The sequence below is a fragment of the Parasteatoda tepidariorum genome, chromosome 6, assembly GCF_043381705.1.
Source record: "Parasteatoda tepidariorum isolate YZ-2023 chromosome 6, CAS_Ptep_4.0, whole genome shotgun sequence".
Taxonomy (NCBI): domain Eukaryota; kingdom Metazoa; phylum Arthropoda; class Arachnida; order Araneae; family Theridiidae; genus Parasteatoda; species Parasteatoda tepidariorum.
Genome location: NC_092209.1, coordinates 89,088,957 through 89,108,187, shown reverse-complemented (window position 1 = coordinate 89,108,187; position 19,231 = coordinate 89,088,957). Strand labels below are relative to the sequence as shown.

At 29.4% G+C, this 19,231-nt stretch overlaps 1 protein-coding gene across 12 annotated transcripts in view; it reads right to left on the bottom strand.

Moving 5' to 3' along the window:
* Window positions 1-18,945, bottom strand: part of LOC107446727 (phosphatidylinositol-binding clathrin assembly protein LAP) — a gene marked incomplete at its 5' end in the record, with an annotated part of 43,645 nt that extends 24,700 nt beyond the window's left edge. For 3 of the 12 annotated variants that reach the window (XM_071182829.1, XM_071182837.1, XM_071182840.1), the window contains 9 exon segments: window positions 2,447-2,651; window positions 4,656-4,703; window positions 9,485-9,644; window positions 11,178-11,254; window positions 12,094-12,135; window positions 13,835-13,882; window positions 16,148-16,254; window positions 16,725-16,836; window positions 18,889-18,945. In XM_071182829.1, coding sequence (XP_071038930.1) covers window positions 2,447-2,651; window positions 4,656-4,703; window positions 9,485-9,644; window positions 11,178-11,254; window positions 12,094-12,135; window positions 13,835-13,882; window positions 16,148-16,254; window positions 16,725-16,836; window positions 18,889-18,945 — 856 coding nt within the window. 12 annotated transcript variants of the gene reach the window in all.
* Between the last annotated feature and the right edge of the window lie 286 nt (window positions 18,946-19,231).

Below are 19,231 nucleotides of genomic sequence, written 5' to 3'. Positions count from 1 at the left end.
AAAAAAAAAAAAAAAAAAAAAAAAAAAAAAAAAAAAAAAAAAAAAAAAAAAAAAAAAGAAACACAAGCCACTTTTTCCTTTTCTTATATGCGATAAATGCATTTTTTGAATACAATTCTGCAAAAAAAGGAAAAAAAAGTTCTGTAGAAGAAAAAAATTTTCAAAAAATTCTGCAGATAAAAAACCTAAACTTCTTTGCTTCCCAAACATAAAACCTCTCAGGAGGAATTCTTTAATGTCCTGCAACAATGTCGCTGTGATTCTGCCACGGGGGTTATAGCCAGGTGTTACATATGAGGGTAGAACCAAATGCTCTGAAAATACATGCTATACATTTTTACATGCTATTTGAGTTGAAAATAAATTGACCAATTTTCTGGCAAAAAGTATTAAACTTTTAGATACCTAAAACATTTTCATTTTCTGTGACTTTTAAGTTATTTTGGTTAAATTCCTAGACGTTTCTCGAATTTTTCCAGATAAATAAAATTCTCTGAAAGGGTTGCCACTCAAATCAGGAAAAAAAAAAAAAATTCCCTGTGCATATTATACACAGTATATTAAGAGGAAACAACAATTGGGCTAACTATAATCATTAGTTTTAATTGTCGGAAAAACAGCTGAATATACTTAAATAATGCTATAGTAAATGAAATAGTTTAGGATAGCTGAAATATTATGGTTAAATATCCATGGTTAAATATCACTTTGAGTGGTTTTTTAAAAGACAAAAATAGGAAACAAAATTCCCAGTTTCTAAAGAAAAGATTAAAATTCCCTGTTATTTTAAGTGATTTTTAAATTCCCTATATTTTCCAGGTTTGCCCTGTTCTCCCTGTGGAGTGGCAACCCTGCCTGACTTTTCCCTGTTCTTTGACCGCTCTACATATACAAATGGTCATTTTTGACATAATCACAATAAAGATAAAAGTATTTGAAGGAAAATGTAACCTGCTTAAAAACAATCACTGTCAATGCGACGTTTTCTGACGTTGGAGTTCCGGTCTCACGTATTGAATGTTTAGATTATGGTACTGGAAACTACAATCAAAGTAGCTGTTTATTCACAGATTTTATTAAGGGTATAGTGTTTGTCAGTAAGAATGGGCAATAACATATACAACTCTGCCTATACTTGGTAGTCTATATGTAGCAATATTTTTGACATGAGACAAAATTAAATTATTCAAACTTATTTCAGAGCTTACAACATAAAGGTGAAAAAATCCAGTAGATTTCAGAACTCAACCGAAATTATACACAAAAAAAAAGCACATTATTTTCATACCATAGAATATGTAAGAAATGTTAGGGATTCCTTAAAAATTTATAAAACAAAACATAAATACAATGCTGAAAAAAAAAGAAATTAAAATTTGGACTATTTGATAAACTCTGTACTTGCATTCAATTAATTCATTTTACTGATAAACCAGATATTAAAAAAAAAATCCACAATTGCAATGTTAGGTAGGCAGTTTATTTATGTCACACTAGAGCTGTACAATGGGCTATTGGTGACGGCTTGGGAAACATCCCTAAGGATGATCCAAAGACCTGCCATCAAAATTTTTGATCCTCTGCAGATCCCTGCTCCCCAGTTTTCATAGCCCGACGACCTGAGGGAGAAATAAAGAACTTAGGGGTAGAACAGTTTATGAGGACTGATACCGTACATCTTTGCAACACAATGGGCTACTGCAGAGATGCTAACTGCTCCGGACACGCTTAAATAATTTAAATAATAGTAAATAACTACAAACTAAATTTGAAAATATTTGACTAATTTTGCATGCTTTTTAAGAGTTTTAATATGACTTAACTTTAACTAAGTGGCGAATTATATTAAGCCTTCGAATTATTTGGAAATAGTGGTGGATAAAAACCTAATAAATTGAATTTATTAAACCAAGAATCACAATTAATAAGTTACCACTCGAAAATATTTATTCGATGTCCAGAGCAAGGTGGCATCTCTGCTATTGGCAACGGCCCGTGAAACATCCCTAATGATGATTCAAAAACATACCATTGCAATTTCGATCCTCTGCAGCAGGCATGGCTCCCCTGTTTTTGTAGTCTAACGACCTGCGCATGAAATAAAGAACTTAGGAGTAGAACAGTTTATGAGGACTAATACCGCACACCCTCGGTCCCTATGCAGGCCGATCAAAGTGGTTACCCACCCGCTTACTGAACGTAGTCAGTTATGCTTGAATTTAGTGTTCTACTGAGAACCACGTCTTTATGATCAATCCTCTATGTGGACAAGACAAAACTTTAAGAATGTACAATAGAAAGCATAATTATAATCGTTACTTTGCAACACAGATATGTTAAATGTATATACAGATAATGTTAGGATATTTGAATAGGACAAAAAGATTTTGTTCAAATACATTTCAACAGATGAATTCAAAACACATAATAAACAAAAATATTATACCTTCTTGTGGGTAAGGGACAGCCTGTATGAAACCTCCACCTAAAACTGGTTGATTCAGAGACATCAAATCGGATGAGGGCTTTTCTGAGTTCATTGTTTCTTTTGGCTTGGCAGGGGGACTCACAGATACAGGAGGTGGTATGGGGCTGGGAACTTTGGGGATAGCATCGGGAGTCTGTTTGGCTAGTTCTTTCAACCTCTGCTCCTGGGGAATAGGTTTTTCAAAATTAATACATTCCAACATTAACTTATGAAGCTATTCAATTTCCTCATAGTACTACAGTCAAATCTCGCTATAGTGAACCTTCAAGGAACCAAAATTTCCATTCACTATAACCGGGACTTCACTATATCCGTTCCACGAACAATTTTTACTGATGGTTCCAAACTCCCCCCCTTTTAAAACGCATTATTCAAATAAATGATCCATAAAATGAAATACAAAAATGACTGAAAAATAAAACATAGTATCAAAAAATGCATTAACTTAAATTTTTTTATTACCTTTCGACTTGCATACAAAATAAATTAGTAATTTTTAACTAATGAGCAATACTCAACATCACATATGGAAACACTTCCCAACTCCCCAATAATTTTTCCTGAATTTATGTTATTCCGCATTTTAAACCTGTATCATAAAAGTAGTCTCACCAACTTTCTTAGCAAATTCAGACTTTGACTTGAAGCATTTATCCAGATACTGTAAGATTGTGGCTTCTTTGAATGCTGAACCAATTCAATAATGGTATTCAATAATGAAGCAAATAAGAAAAAATGCTTATTGCTACATTCTATGCTATAAATGGTTCTAAAAAGCGGTATATGAATTTATTTTCAAGTAGAAATTTCAAAATTATTACAAAAAAATGAAGAAAATAAGTCGAAATCAGAAGAAAGTTCATAATATCCAACTTCCTCTCTTTTTTTGGTTCATTATATCTACAAAGAATAACATTATACATGTGTAGCAAGGCAGGGGAGTGAACATTTTATTCACTATAACCAGGAGTTCACTATAAACCATGATCACTATAGCGGGGTTTGACTGTATCTTCATAAGCTATTTAATTTCATCATAGTATAGGATAATCATAATTAAAATATGAGGTTTTTAAATTTTTTCACTGAGATCTTTAAACATTCATTTTTTTTCTTGCGGAATTCCTAGGAAAATCCATCACATTGGACTTTCGTCCAATGTTTTTTCATATCGTTTGCATGATTTCTTTCCTAAGAGTAACTTTTTTATTATCTTAATGGTTACTATTATTTTCTAACTCTAGATTATTCTTTAATTTTTATCAATGCTCAAATGAAGGATGGTTTAACTCATTCATCGCCACGGACGAGATATCTTGTCTTCGTTGCACTCTATTGTTGTAACACAAAATATTGTTCATTATTGCAATTGATTATTCTTTAAAATAAAATAAGCAAGTTTTAAAAGAAATTGCATTCATACTAAAATGTTTTGTACAACCTAAACAAGTTTTTTAATAAAAATGTGCCATGTTAAAGAAACTATTAAAACTACTATTTGTTTTGCTATTTTTATGCACGAAAATTTAAACATCTCAATAACTTTTGTATAAAGAAAAAGAGACACAGCTCTTTTATAGTATCACTCAGTATTCACTATAGATCAGTATTCACTCTTTTTAGACTGATGGCACTTTAAAAATATCTGGCATTTTTGGATCATCCGAATTTAAAAACTTATAAAAATAAATAAACTTATAAAGATAAATAAATATTACAAAATTTGTTAAATGAATCAAATTATTTTAGTTGATAAAAATTAGTACTTAAACAATAAAAAACGGATTTTTCAACTAAAAATACATTTTCTTTTAAAAAGATCACGGGGGTGATCCAGGCTGTCAGATTATCTCCCAATACATTAAAATTAGTTAATAAAGTAGCGAGATTGCAAAACAATTTAAGCATGTGTACAAAATATGAACACTTAATATATTTTAAAATCAAGACCTATGATTTTTAAAATGGGTCTTAACTACAAATAAAGAAAAAAAATACAGATATAACACATTTTCTGATCAAACCATAGAACACTTTCAAGCAAGCACACAAATTAAAATAAATAATCCTATCTAAAGCAAGCATAAAATACTTAGGAGGTGCTTAGGAGATATAGGAATACTTAGGAGATATACTCTTCTTAAAGAATTGAAGGAGATGTACTAACCAGGATAGTATTCCAATCTACAGATAAAGTATGAGCTTCTTCATGCGACTACAGGAGGAAGAAGAAGAGATTATTTCTACAAAGCATGCATTAAGAGAGTGAAAAGGAAAAACAGGGATGCCAGTTTAGGTAACAATCGCTTTATTTTTATAACTAATACATGCAGGAGTATGGTTTTGTGCAAAACTAACAATGCAAAAGTAAATTTCACGGATTAAGTTTTATAATTAAATTATTACATATGTCCTCAATTATTATATACGTAACTAACACGAAAACTTGTTTAATTGTACATCTGATTATCCCATATTATTAAAACATTTTTTTATTCAGAACTTATACCATTCAGGGGTGATTGTGAGCCCAACTCAAAAATCCAGAAAATTTCTTGGGTGAAATCATTAATGAAGCATTTCAAAAAATTAATGTCTTTATAAATTTAATTCATTCATATTTTCAAAACATGAAATTCCAAATAAATTATATGCAGCCTATAACAATTAAGTATAAGTTTAATTTTACCTCTAATCACTTTTATTATTCTACTAGAAAAAATATTTACAAATGAAAGAGATGCCAAGTATAAATTATAGTTCTAATATTTTAAAAAAAATATATACAAGAGTTTTTATACATTAATGCGATCAGTGATTTCTTAAAACTTCTGGACCTTGGATTTCCAGAAACTTCCAGAACGCGGTTAGCAAAAAATCTGGAAATCTAAATTTTTTCTGGATCACAATCATCTCTGACCATTACTATATGCTTTTAAAATATAACCCTTTCCTCTATAATCTCCAATATCAATATTTTTTAGTTTATTATTTATAATATAAAGATTTAGGGAGAGTTGTTATCTATCAAAAGGTTTCTCAAGATTGAATTGAGTTAGCATGTCTTATATACTTGAGATTTGATGTTTAATAATTGTAGTGGTAGTTACGTCTCGAACCTATCTAATTATCGAATAATATGTTAACGTGTTTGACTGTGAAGTAAATGGTTTGGAATTCGAAACACGCTCAGGGTATAGATGTTTCTTTCTAGGTGTTATCCTTCGATGTATGATGTGTGAATGGGTGTGGGTAATGATGCTTCCCTCCATGACTAAGGTTCATAGGTGGCCACCAGGTAACATTAAATAAGCAACAGTTCCAGCATCTTTCGAGGTAAAAAATAAGAAGTTCAATGCCAGCCGTTAGTAAAAACATGGAGCAAAGTGTAGTATGATTGTAGCACAATCTGAGACAGAAGATCCGATCCTGAATCTACACAATAACAGCTCAGTGCTTTTATTTATTGATTCATCAAAGTTGAATATTTACTATAGACCTACATAACAGTATTGTAATGTAATTTATAAATATGCAGAGCAAGTAAAATAATATATAAAAATTCAAATAAGATAAAATGCATGAATACTAAGTTTTGTTAAGTTAAAAACTATAACAGGGTGCATAGCCAAATCTTTCAACAAAAAATAAGCACCTTTTAAGTACTTTTTAAGCACTCAAAAAATATTTTTAATCACTCTATTCTTTAACAAAAGGCAAAATAATTTTCAAGGACTTCATATGATAAAATAATCAAAAGATTTTTTGGTTCAATATCAGAGGGTGGAAAATGAAGCCTGAAATTGAGAATATCTTGCAAATTGCAGCAGAGCTGCACATGAGAGTGCAATAATCTCACTGAACCCACCTCAGTTGACGCACATGCGGATTCGCAAGTATTCCAACAAACATGTAAAATGATTGGCGCTTTCATACGCTACGGACTGAAGGTACGCCGAAATGCATTGGTTGAATGAATCGTAAAAATGTAGAATAGAACAATGTGAAAACCACACTTTTACATAATACGTGGTGAAAATCGACACGGTGAAGAAAAAAAATCTCATTTGGAAAAGGGAAAATTAATCACTTTTTAAAAGCACCTTAAAAGGCATTTAAAAATCGAAAATAAGTACCTTTAAGCACTTTTTAAAAATGCTATGCATCATGTATAACTTTAACCTGCTTTTTTTAATTGAGAATTTTACAAGATAAATACAGAAATTTTCATTCCATAAATTTAAGAAAAAGGATAGAGCAGTAGTAGTATAATAACACAAATCATTTATTACTGTTTTTATCTTCTCAACAGTCAGATTCTCAATAACTATAAGTGGCATTTTTCAATGGAAAATTCAATTATTCAAATTTTAGTTTTCCGATAAGAAAAATTGAGCTGACTTTTTAAGTATCTGTAATTATTTACTCTAAGTCAATTTGATTTTTCATATGAATCCCATTTTAAAAAACTTTTTTTTAACCAATCTGAAATATGGTAATAAGAAATGTCTGATAATTTACACCAACACTGATTAGAAAAAAGCATTAATGGATAGAAAGTTTGTAAAAATATTTATAAAATAACTATAAAAAAAACTACCACATATAAAGGAGAAGATTTCTTGTGAGGTAAAGGAAATTCCAAAATAAATTTATATAATCTCTTTGAGTGTTAGAGCTGTCTAAGTGTGTAATCAAAGATTATATAAAGCATGATATAGTTTCATTGAAAAAATAGCATTCATTTGGGTCGCAATATTATATTGCAAATGTTAACACTCATATAGGAGTGTTAATTTATGTGTAAATGAGTTTTGATGATAAATGCAATATTTCTTTACTGTATTAAAAAAATTGATAAAAACCCAATCATGATAAGGGAAAAGTCAAGCAGCATACATAAATGATTGTGTATTCCATTTCTCATGAGGGATTACCAGCATTATTTTATTGATAGTTATTCAATTTTGATGATTGTAACTGAGAACCATAAAAGCTTTAAAAAACAATAACGTGCAGTGAAATTCAAGCAAAAGACTTAAATGATCCAGTATTCATCGTTATAGGAGAAAGTTATCTGTATTGTTTTATTATGAGTTATTCAATGAGACAATTTTAATGATTCTAATGGGTGTTCTGAAATGATGTAAATACAATTAGAGTTGCCTCTCAAATCAGGGAAAAAAAATTCTTTGTATTTTCTCTGAACATATTATACGCAAGATAGTAAGAGGAAACATAGTAACTGTGCTCTTGAGCAAGCTATATTGGGCTAACTATACCACTTTTAATTGATTAGAAAACTTAGAGAAAGAAAGGGAACAGCTGAACATACCTAAACAAGTTATAGAAAAAATTTTTATAAAGTCAATTCCTACTTAGATCAGAAGAAGAAAATTTTTATTTTAGTTACTTTTTATTATATAATTAAAATTTTTTCACCCACGAAAACTAAAATTAATGAATTAAATTTAATTAATAAATAAATATTTGAAAAAACTGCATTCACATCAAGTGTCTTTCACTACAAGTTTAAAAAAATGTATTTGAATTTGAGTGGACGAATAAAAAGTATTTTATTAACGATTGAAAATTTGACTAAGATATAGGGAGAGTATGAACTAATAAGTAGGAATTGGAAGAGAAAAAAAGGCGCATGGTATCGGACAACTATTAAAGTATAAATTTGGTGATGTGGACCACACTTGCTACCAGGTAATGTTATTTATTGAATTGATCTGACACAGTGAATATAAAATAATTAAACATTTAAATGTACTCAATAAACTATTTTTTTGTTCAAATAGAGCTATAAGTTAGAAATTATCACTGATTTAATTTTTTTTTTTAAAATAGGTAAAAAACTGAAATCACTTATAGTAAAATTTAAAACAATGACTAATGCTTAACCAATTAGAAAACTCCAATTCGTTTTTTGCTCATGTCCTATTTAACTTATGAATTAATATTTGAAAAAAAACTGCATTAACTTTGAGTGTCATCCACTACACCAGGGATGGCGAACCAATGGCACGAGACACAATATTTTGGGCATGCCGCCGATCACAATTGTTATTACATAAATGTTATTACACTATGAAGCATATGTAACATCTAAATTAAAATTAAAAAAAATAAACAAAATAATAAACAATTATTAATAAGAAAATTAACTATTAATGCTAAATAAACAATTAATAACCATAAAAAACAAGCTAACAATAAATAACTAGCAAAAAAAAATAAATAACAGTCCTGCTTAAACTAACACCTTACAACCTAATATAAGTTATTTGTCATTAAGTTATTTGTCATCTAATCTGCAACAACAGAAGTCAGACTGATGTTACTTTATGGTGTTTTAAGACATGGAAAAATGCATTTTTTTTCAATGTAAATAAAGAGTTTTGAGTTGATAGTATTTAGTATTATTATTTTCCCAATAATCACGAAGTCAAAATTATTTGACGGCACGTCTATGACCTCATTAAAATTTTTTTTAGAAGCATTCGCACGTTGGTGTATAAAGGTTCGCCACCCCTGCACTACACGCTTAAAAAAATGTATCTGAACTTGAGTGGATAAATAAAAAGAATTTTATAAATGATTGAAAATTTGAACGAGATATAGGGAGAGTTTGAATTTGCAGGAGAAATTGACAAAAAGAAACAGCTGAAGATACTTCAATAATGCTGCAGTAAATTAAACAGTTTAGTATAGTTGAAATATCCTTAAGAGTGGTCACTATTTTTTAAAAGATGAAAATAAGAAACAAAATTCCCTGTTATTTTAGGTGATTTTTAAATTCCCTGATTTTCCCGGTTTTCTCTGTGGAGTGAGAATCCTGGCAATGAAGTGAGGCAAGAGTCATGCAAGATGCATAAATAAGTCTGCAGTCCTTTGAGACGATTTTAATGATCATTAATAGGCATTCCCGAATGCTCAAAATATGAAATGCAGCGAGATTCATGCAACTTTTACAAGTGATTATACAACCTTCAATTGATTCATGATAGCAGCTTCTTCTTCAACAGCCCTCCTCATACTCTCATCCACTGTCAGGCCATTCAGCTCGTGAGAGATTTCATGTGCACTGTTTGCTAAAGCAGAACTAGTAGAGCTCAGAGCAGACACTGCACACTGAACTGAATTTGTCCTAAAAGGTTAATGAAATTTCTTAAACTATGTAATATTTTTTCTTTGTGTAAATAATAAAAGCTTATGAACTAATAATATAATATTTATAATTTAAAGAGTACACTTTTTTAAAATCATAAATAATAAAAAAAATGATGTAGGGGGAGAAACTACATAAATGATGTAGCCAGATTTTTCAACAAAAAATAAGCACCTTTTAAGCGCTCAAAAAATATTTTTAATCACTTTCCAAAAAAAGAAAAAAATCATAATTAGGATCTGTGCAGTAATAAAAATTATTTTTTTCTATTGCTTAAAGTTCTTAATTTATAAACTAAAAAAAATTCAAAATCATCAAAAATTAAAAATCAATAAAAGTTAAAAACTTTACATAATCATGATAAAGTAACTAGTTTCTGATAAACAATGCAGAAAAAATTGTGAAAATCGTACATTTTTTGTATTTTAGAACGATAATCGATACAGCAAAGAAAAAAGAAGATCTCTTTATAAAACATAAAAAATTAAGCACTTTTTACAAACCCCGATTAAAAAGAGCACCTTTAAGGGCTTTTAAAAACATAAATCAAAAATTAGCACCTTTAAAAAACGCTACGCACTCTGTAAAATAAAGGGTGGTATTGTAATAAATTTTAATGATCAGCTTAACAAAATACAGCGAAATTTCACATTATACAGACTACTCACACTAGAGATAATTTTTTTACTTTTAATTGCTGACAATCTTTTATGAATAAAAATTAATAGAGACCTTTTTCAAAATGGACACAACTAGTAGTTTACATTTAAAAAAGCTTTTTTAAATTCCTTGAAGTAGAACACTCCATGAGTTTGTTTTTCGTAAATTTTTAGAATTTGATTTGAATGTAAGTATGGTTTTTAAAAACAATATATAATAGAATAAAGAGAGCAACAAATTTTCGTGTGGGGCAAAAGAGGAAGTGACAAAACTAATATTTCTTTGAATGCTTTTGTCTAACTATTTCATTTAGTTATAGTAAGTCATTTAGAGCACGATTCCTGGACTGCAATAACTCACTGCTCAATTAATGTAACAGTTTACAACATAAGATTTTTCAAAAACCTCTTCTGAACATACTCTGAGTCCAATGAGTTTTACAATATGATCATTTATGGGTAAGTTTTTTTTAGTCGTTTATTAGTTACATAAATATTGAAAGCAGTAGCATATTTCTCAAAAAATTTTTATTAAAAAGTAAACCATTATTTTAACATGAATCTTACTATACAAAAAGAATTCATCGGGATATACATATTATAAAAATAGAATAATATATATATCTTCAAGAAAACTTTCAGGTATTTAAGATATATTTTGTATAGCAATTTAATTATAATAAGATTAAAAATTAAAATTGAATTTCAATGAATTTTCACTAATATTCAATTATAAAGTGAAGTTTAGAGACTAATACAGTATCAAAGATTTTTTATGACTGACACCTAATTGTATATAATAATAAAAAAAAGACAAATTTAGTATTATACGTTCAAACAAATATGTAGTTACTTGGCAACTGTTTGACTTTTTTTTCCTTCCAAATATGTAAGGTGATTTTCCATTTCTTCTAGCAAAGTACACGGAGCCTAAAAACAAAGTAAATTGTTGTAATGCATAGTATAGTTTAAATTTAACTATTAATCATAGGGTGGGCTCAAACATTCATAAAAATAAAATTCCCTGATTTTTTCGAATCTGATTATATCAAAATTCCTTTCTGTAACTGATGAAATGAATTGGATAATTAATTTTCAGTTTTGCTCATTCAAATGCATAAAACAAAAATTATGAAATAAGTTTACTTGCTATTGAAAATAAACAGTATTTTAAAAATGACAAGGACAAAACTAAATAAACATATATAAAACGATTACTTGTTGTGGCTCAGGGGATAGAGCGCTTGTTTCCCAAAGAGGTTAGCCGGGTTCGAATCCCACATAGCGATGGTTGGAATTCTAATTCTGCATTTCGGCTCATGCCAAACACAGCGATGACGTTAAATATCCTGGATGGTAGACGGATCATGGGTTAAAGTCCCCTTGCCATTAGGCTAACCACGGGAGGTTTCTGTGGTTTCCTCACCATGTAACACAAATGCGGGTTAGTTCCATCAAAAGTCCTCCACAGAGGCGAATTTCTCCCAATAACTGATCTAGGAATTCATTTGTCTTCTGGATTGGGTTCAAAATTGCAAGGATAAATAAGGAGTTTAACATAGGTAGTCTTAAACACAAAATTGGGACCGGCTGTTGAACGACAATTAAAATAAAATAAGAAAAAAGTAAAGAAAACTTATAGTAAAATATTGCAATTTAGAAAGCATTACTGCCCGTGTGTTTAAAGCGGATTTTGCTACTTAAATTTCATTTTAGGAACATTTTAGAGTTCAAGTTCAATTGATTTAAATCATAGCATTATGACTTACCTTGGTTAGATCAGGTATACTGCCCTTATCAATGCCAACACTCTGTAAAATAAACATTTAAAAATTCCATCAAAATTTTGCGAAAACAGAAAAATTGGAAATAAGATTTAAAAAGACAGCACTTTGAGAAATTAAAATAAAGAAAACATAATTCAATATAAATATAATACTTAATAAAATTTTTTTAATAATTAACACAGAAGTAGCATTATTAAATATTTTTCAACTACTGGCTTCACTATTTCTGAAAGACAAACAAGTATATGCTTTGTGGCTGGTTGAGCACTGAATTAGGTTGAGGGTTCGATCCCCGCTAGCGAAAGACTACTTGTGCGGTAAATGGTGACAGGCGCATGTTAAATCTGTCAGGTCACAAAGTCCTCCATGTCTCCATAACTAGTCATACCTCTGGGGGAGCTGATCCAGGATTTTAATGTCTTCTGGATTGGTTCAAAATTATAAGGCTACGGAGTTGAACATTACTAGTTCTAAACCCAAAATTAGGTGGGCTGCTCAACGGCAGTTATAAAATAAAATAATACTGTACTTGTTCTCAAAGAAGGCAAAATTTCTCTAAGTATTTGATCAAGGAGTTCACTTGTCCTTTTGGATTTGGGCTATGGAGTTGAACATTAATAGTTGTAATTCCAAAAAATTGAGTCTGCTGTTCAACGAGTTATAAATTTTTTTTTAAAGAGCTGTGGTGGCTCAAGGGATAGGGTGTTCGCCTCCCAATAAGGTGAACCAGGCCAGTGATGGCCGGTCAATAGGCATTTTGCACACGGTGCAACAACCAAAGAGCTGACATAAAACATTCTCAGTGGTAAACAGATCATGGGTTAGAGTTCACTTATGGTCTGGCTACCCGAGAGTAGTTTTCCTACCCGAGAGTAGTAAACGCAGGTTAGTTCCATCAAAAAGTCCTTTACGAAGGCAAATTTCTAGCAATACTCTGGATTGGGTATAAAATTACAAGGCTATGTAATTATAGCTCAATGACTGTTTTAAAAAAACAATATTGTAATAAATTAAAAAATGTCTTTAAAATGTTAGTTATTTTTCATAAATAAAAAAATCTATTATGCAATTAAAAAAATTATTAATTTACATAGTGAAAATACAAAATCTTTAGATTGGGTATAAAAATGAAGAAAAAATTTTATCCTTTCATTTTTCACCTTGGTCGAAAGACTTAAGAAAATGGGCTTAAGATCAATGGTCTGAGAAACATCCCTGAGGATGATCCAAAGGCATGCCATCGCAACTTTGATCTTCTGCTTTGGTAGCCAGGCAGTCTAACAAGGACTGATACCGCACACCCTTGATCAAAGTGGTCACCCATCCGCTTACTGACCACAGCCAGTGATGCTTGACTTCGGTGTTCTACCGGGAATCATGTTTTTACGATCAGTCCACTGCGAGACAACTTTATTTCTGAACACTAATATTATAAATGAAATGAGATAATTTTCGTGATCGGTGATGTCACCCAATTCTATCATTACAGCTGTGTGGTAAAGAAACCACAGTTTCTTCTTTATTTATTTTTAGAGCAGCATTTTGAAGTAGGGACAGTGATGACCAACTAACATTTAAATTGAAGTTCATTTAGCAAATACTCTTAAGTTTTTGTGAGTCTGCTGATGTTATGGATAGGTCAATAAATAATAAAAATCTTGCAATTGTTCTTTTGTTCTGTTCTGACAATGTAGAAGGCTCTTCAAAAATAAAATGTACTAACCAGGAGAGTTTTCCAATCTACACATAAAGTATGAGCATCTTCATGCGACTACAGAAGGAAGAAGAAGAGATTATTTCTACAAAGCATGCAAAAATAGAATGAAACAGGGATGCTAAAAGAAGGACATTCACAATAAAAATTACTATATCACAACATGCATAGGACTGAATTGGTATAACCTTTTATAGGGAAAAAAATCTCAGTTCTTAGGAGTAGCAATCATTTCAGCTTTTGTACCTATTGATACTAACTTCATTTTTTCCATAGGCAAAATGGATCATATTGATTTGTCCCTTACATTTAAAAGTATAATGTTTATAAATTTATTTATTTACATACTTAATATATTATTTACAAAGTTAGTTAGTAGGGGAAGCTAATGGGGAAAATATTTATAAACTTGCCAAAGTCTATAAATATTTTTCCTACATTATATATCCAGGCGTGATTTTGTGAGCCCAACTCTAAAATCCTGAAATTTTTTTGAGTAAAATCATTAATGACTCATTTCTAAAAATTTATGTCTTTATAAATTTAAATCATTCATATTTTCAAAATATGAAATTCTCAATAAATTATATACAGCATAATTTAAATGAATAATTATGTATAAGTTTACTTTTATCTTTAACCATATTTATTATTCTAACAGAAAAAATACTTACAAATGAAAGCGATGCCAAGTATAAATTATAGTTCTAATATTTCTAAATAAAATATACAAGAAATTTTATACATAAATGTGAATGATGATTTCTTGAAACTTCAGGACTCTGGACTTCTGGAAACTACTGAATTGCGTAAAAACATAACTTTTAAAACATTACAAATGTGTAAAAACATTACTTTTTTCAAAAATTGCAAACTTTACAAGGAATAATATTTAAAATAGTATAAAAATATTTAAATAAAAATGGTACTTTTTATGAAACCATTGCAATTTAAGGTGTAAAATATCCTCTCCTACTACGATACTTGAACAAAAGTTGTTTGCTTCTTAAAGATATCAATGAAATTGAAAAAAAAAAACTACTAACAATCTTCAGCGTATGAAGGGAGTAACATTAAGAATGATTGCAATTTAACTACACTGTTATATCCCAAGGTTACGTCCAATGATAGGATGAGCATGACACAAAAAAGCCACAAATACAATGACTGAAAAGTTTATAATGGTTTAAAGACAAGAGTAGCACATAGGAATATTTAAAAGGCAAAAGTAAGCATGCAATAGTAAAGTACTCAAAATAATGCTGACGAAGACAGCAGGACACCAGTACATACATTGAGAAGGTAATTTTAGTGCATAAAGAACAAAACACTAAAAGCACTGCAGCAGGTTTTTCATACAGATATGCATTGAAAATACAACTCAAGGGCTTTAGGACTTTTAGGGATTCAGGGCCCGAGTTAAGGACTTGAAATTACTAGCCAGCAAATTAACCAAAAATAAAAAAGTGTAAGCCAAATTTTAAAAGTCTCTGTCATAGGAGCAAGTTTTACCTCACTATATCGCATGATCCAGCAATGAACGTAATCTGTATTTTAATTTTTTCCTCCTTCTTATTGTTTATGTTATCTGCACTTAGTTTTAATTAGATATTTTACATAATTAAGGTAAATTACTATTATCGATTAAAATAAACATGATTTGTTGTAGAAAAATTCGTATTGATATCATTTCAAAGATCAAGGAGAATATTAATTTTTCTTTTTGATAGAAAAATCGTTCGTGAATACTTTCGCCAAAACATGATTTTCTTCCATTGAATTAACAATTTTATTGAATTTGGAGAGGCAGCAAATGCTTAGCGTGTTTTCTGATAATGATAACCCACATATTCAATCTGTTCAGGTGGGCAGTTTTTAAAGGCATTTTTCATGTAAAACAGCACAATTTACATGTACTTTGAACTGTTATTCAACTAGAAAGTTCATGAAACACTTATCTGGAAAAAATATTAAGGGTAAGTTTGAAGTAAAAATATCCCCTTTTCAAAAAGTGTGCAATAAACCCCTCAATTGTGAACCTATAAGTGTGTAATACACAGTTGTAGATGGCAGGGCTTACAATATTAGGTATATTTAAAAGTAAATTTGTTGCATATGAGTACAATAATCAAATCAGTACAAACAAAATATTAGCAGGTACATTTTAAAAGCAAATCAACTAGTAGACAGAAATGAACCAGGGTTGATGCATTCAAGGTAATGCTGTAGAACAATTTTACACTTAAAGGTGAAAACAAATTGTGTGTTACAGATGGCAACTTAATAATGTAGTAAAATATTTTATTATGAAAATTTTATTACTTCAGCTACTTTCAAAAAGTCTGACACCTTGTCCATGGCTATAATAAATTTCTTGTATATGTCTAAGGCCTCTTTACAATGCTTTTTATTCATGGTGAAGTACTTTTCTAAGGAAAGAATACAAAGTATTACTTGTAACGTAATTTATAACCAATCTTAATGCACTCATTTGAAAAATTACACACACACACAAAAAATTTTAATAATGCCTTATATTTAATTTTAAATGCATAAATTATATATTATTTGCTCATTTTTTTTTAAAGAAAAAAGCTTAACTAATATAGCTTAAGGTTGCAGGATTCATTAAAATTTGAAATATTCTCATCTGTACACATTCGGGAGTTGCCATATCATATGAATTATTCAAATTGCTTTTCTTAACAAATTGTTTTATTTGGTAAACTTACATTTGATTTAAGATAAACTATTCAGACTTTCCTTATGGTCCAAGAAAATGAAAAACATTTAATAGTTTGTAATATTTTGAGAGCTCAAAAATTTCTTAAATTTAGCACGGAAATTTAAAGTTCTCATTTCTAAATTAAAGATGGAAAAAATTGTAATCAATACATACCAAACAAATTGATAATTCCATCATTGTATGCAGCAAACAACTGAATCAGATCTCTATAAAGCAGCATAAAACAGGAATTCATAACCCCATTGCTTAAATCATCTGGGTTACACTGATAAAAAAAGTAATTATTAAAAAAATGTTTTTTCTTTTTTGTGAATTTGGAATAAATAAGAATGTTAAAGCTGAACACATATAGAAATATAAATAACTTTCAATGTGAGCCTTAGACTTTGTTATAGAAGCAACTAGATAAACAATTTTTAAACCTGTAACAAAAGGGAGCGGACAGCAACGAATTATACATTAAAAAAACTTCATTTACTTCATTACTTCATTCTACTTTTGTTTTATTTACTATTCTACTTTTATACAATTTATATTTTATTTTGATTTGGCCATTCTAACTGTTATTTTATCTTTATTTATATTTCTTATTTGTGGGTGTCTCTTTATTACGTCTTAGTTTGTGTACTTTTAAGTCATTAAGACTTACTTCGTGATTGTTTGTCATGCATTTTTCTTTGCATTTACATTTAAATGTTTCTAATTTCATTTTCTTATTTAATTTTCCATTATAGGGCCTAGGGGCACTATCAGTTTTTGCTTTCACCACTGACAACAGAGAGGCTCCTGTATATTAGCAGGCAGTGCGTCGCCTGATGAAGTGCTGTCCTGCTAACACACATATCTTAAATTTTTATAATTTTTGCTGTTTTCTGCAAGAATTGTTTTTCTGACTTTATAACTTAAAATGAAACAAATTTGGATTTATAGCTGTTGTAAGCGCTTTGCTATTTTGATTTATTATTTTAAATGCTACTTACTTTTTTTTTCTTTCTGAATTTGTAAATTAGTTTCATTCTTTGATTAGAATAGTACGATCTGTAACAGAGCTCCCATGCTTTAGAAATTTATGTTATGCTTTCGTAAAGTGAATTTTGGCGTGAATTGCTGTATGAAATTCAAATAAAAAGGGATATCACTGCCTTCTCTAAAAGTTAAGTGGCTGTAAAAATTAATTCAAGGTCATTTCCCACATAAAACGCATTAACTAGTTTGAAATATTCTGGGAAATAGGGATAGTGGATCTCAAAGAAGAGTTCGTTAAACAGAAAATTCACTTGGCAATTTGGAAGTTATTTTACAAAGAAATTTCCAAAATATTTCTGGTTCCTCAAAAAAAAAAAAAAAAAATAATAATAATCCCAAAACAGAGAAATTTGCAAACTGGGAATTTGTTAAATAGAAGTTCAACTGTATGTCTAATAAAGATATTTCTTCTTAGTATCCCCTTTGTTTTGCCATAACCACAATTTTTGAATTTCCTCTCTCCCTACCAAGCATGATATATGGTCCCACACTTCAATTTTTTATCTTTTTAAAATGAAAATTTTACTTTCAATAAGTATTAGCTAAGGGTTAGACCTATAGACTAGTTTTTAAAAGTGTATACAAAGTTTTTAAAAGGTCAACAAAGAAAATTTTTATTTTAGCTACTTTTTATTAAATAATTAAAATTTTTTTCACCCATATGAAACTAACATTAATGAATTAAATTTAATGAATGCATTAAGATTTGAAAAAAAAAACTGTATTAATGTCAAGTTTCATCCACTACAAGTGTATTTGAATTTGAGTGGATGAATAATAAGTATTTTATTAACGATTGAAAATTTGAACAAGATAATAGGGAGAGTGGGAACTAATAATAGGAATTAAAAAAAAGGTCAACTTACACTAATTAACAAGTAAATAATATTTTATACAAATATAAGATTATTATATGTAAATATAGGGTGTCAAAAAAGTATGAATATCATCAAATCAAAAATTTAAAAATACACGAGAGAAATATTTATAAAAGATGCATTCAATGAAACTCAACTTGATCTCCCAGGAGTGGGGAAAGGTAACTTTATAATAAATAAATAAATATTTTAAATAAAAAAACCCATTTTTCTTGTTGCAGATTTAGATTTTCCAGAAAAAATGTATCCCATTCAGGTTCACAGTTGCCACTGTAACCGTTAAATGAAAATAGTATACACATTGTTTAGAAATGGAAAAATTCATGCCTTTTTGAAAAATAAAAATTACTGCACTTGACAATTATCAGACAAAGAAAGGTAACGAAATACATAAAAATTAAGTTACTACTTACATCAAAATCAAGCAAGGCATCTAACTGCTCATGAAGTACAGGAAGTGTTTTTAGGAGCTGAAAATAAGAAAAATATCAAAATAATATACTCCAAACATACAAATTTAACAAATCAGGAATGATACTATGAAATTAAGTGTTTTAATTTTAAATCAGATAATAAACTGTGTTTAACAATATAAAGCTCAAACAGGATGCATAGCCAAATCTTTCAACAAAAAATAAGCACCTTTTAAGCACTTAAAAAATATTTTTAAGCACTATATACATTAACAAAATACAAAATAATTTTCAAAGACTTTACATGATCATGACAAAATAACTAGTTTCTAACAGAGATCTA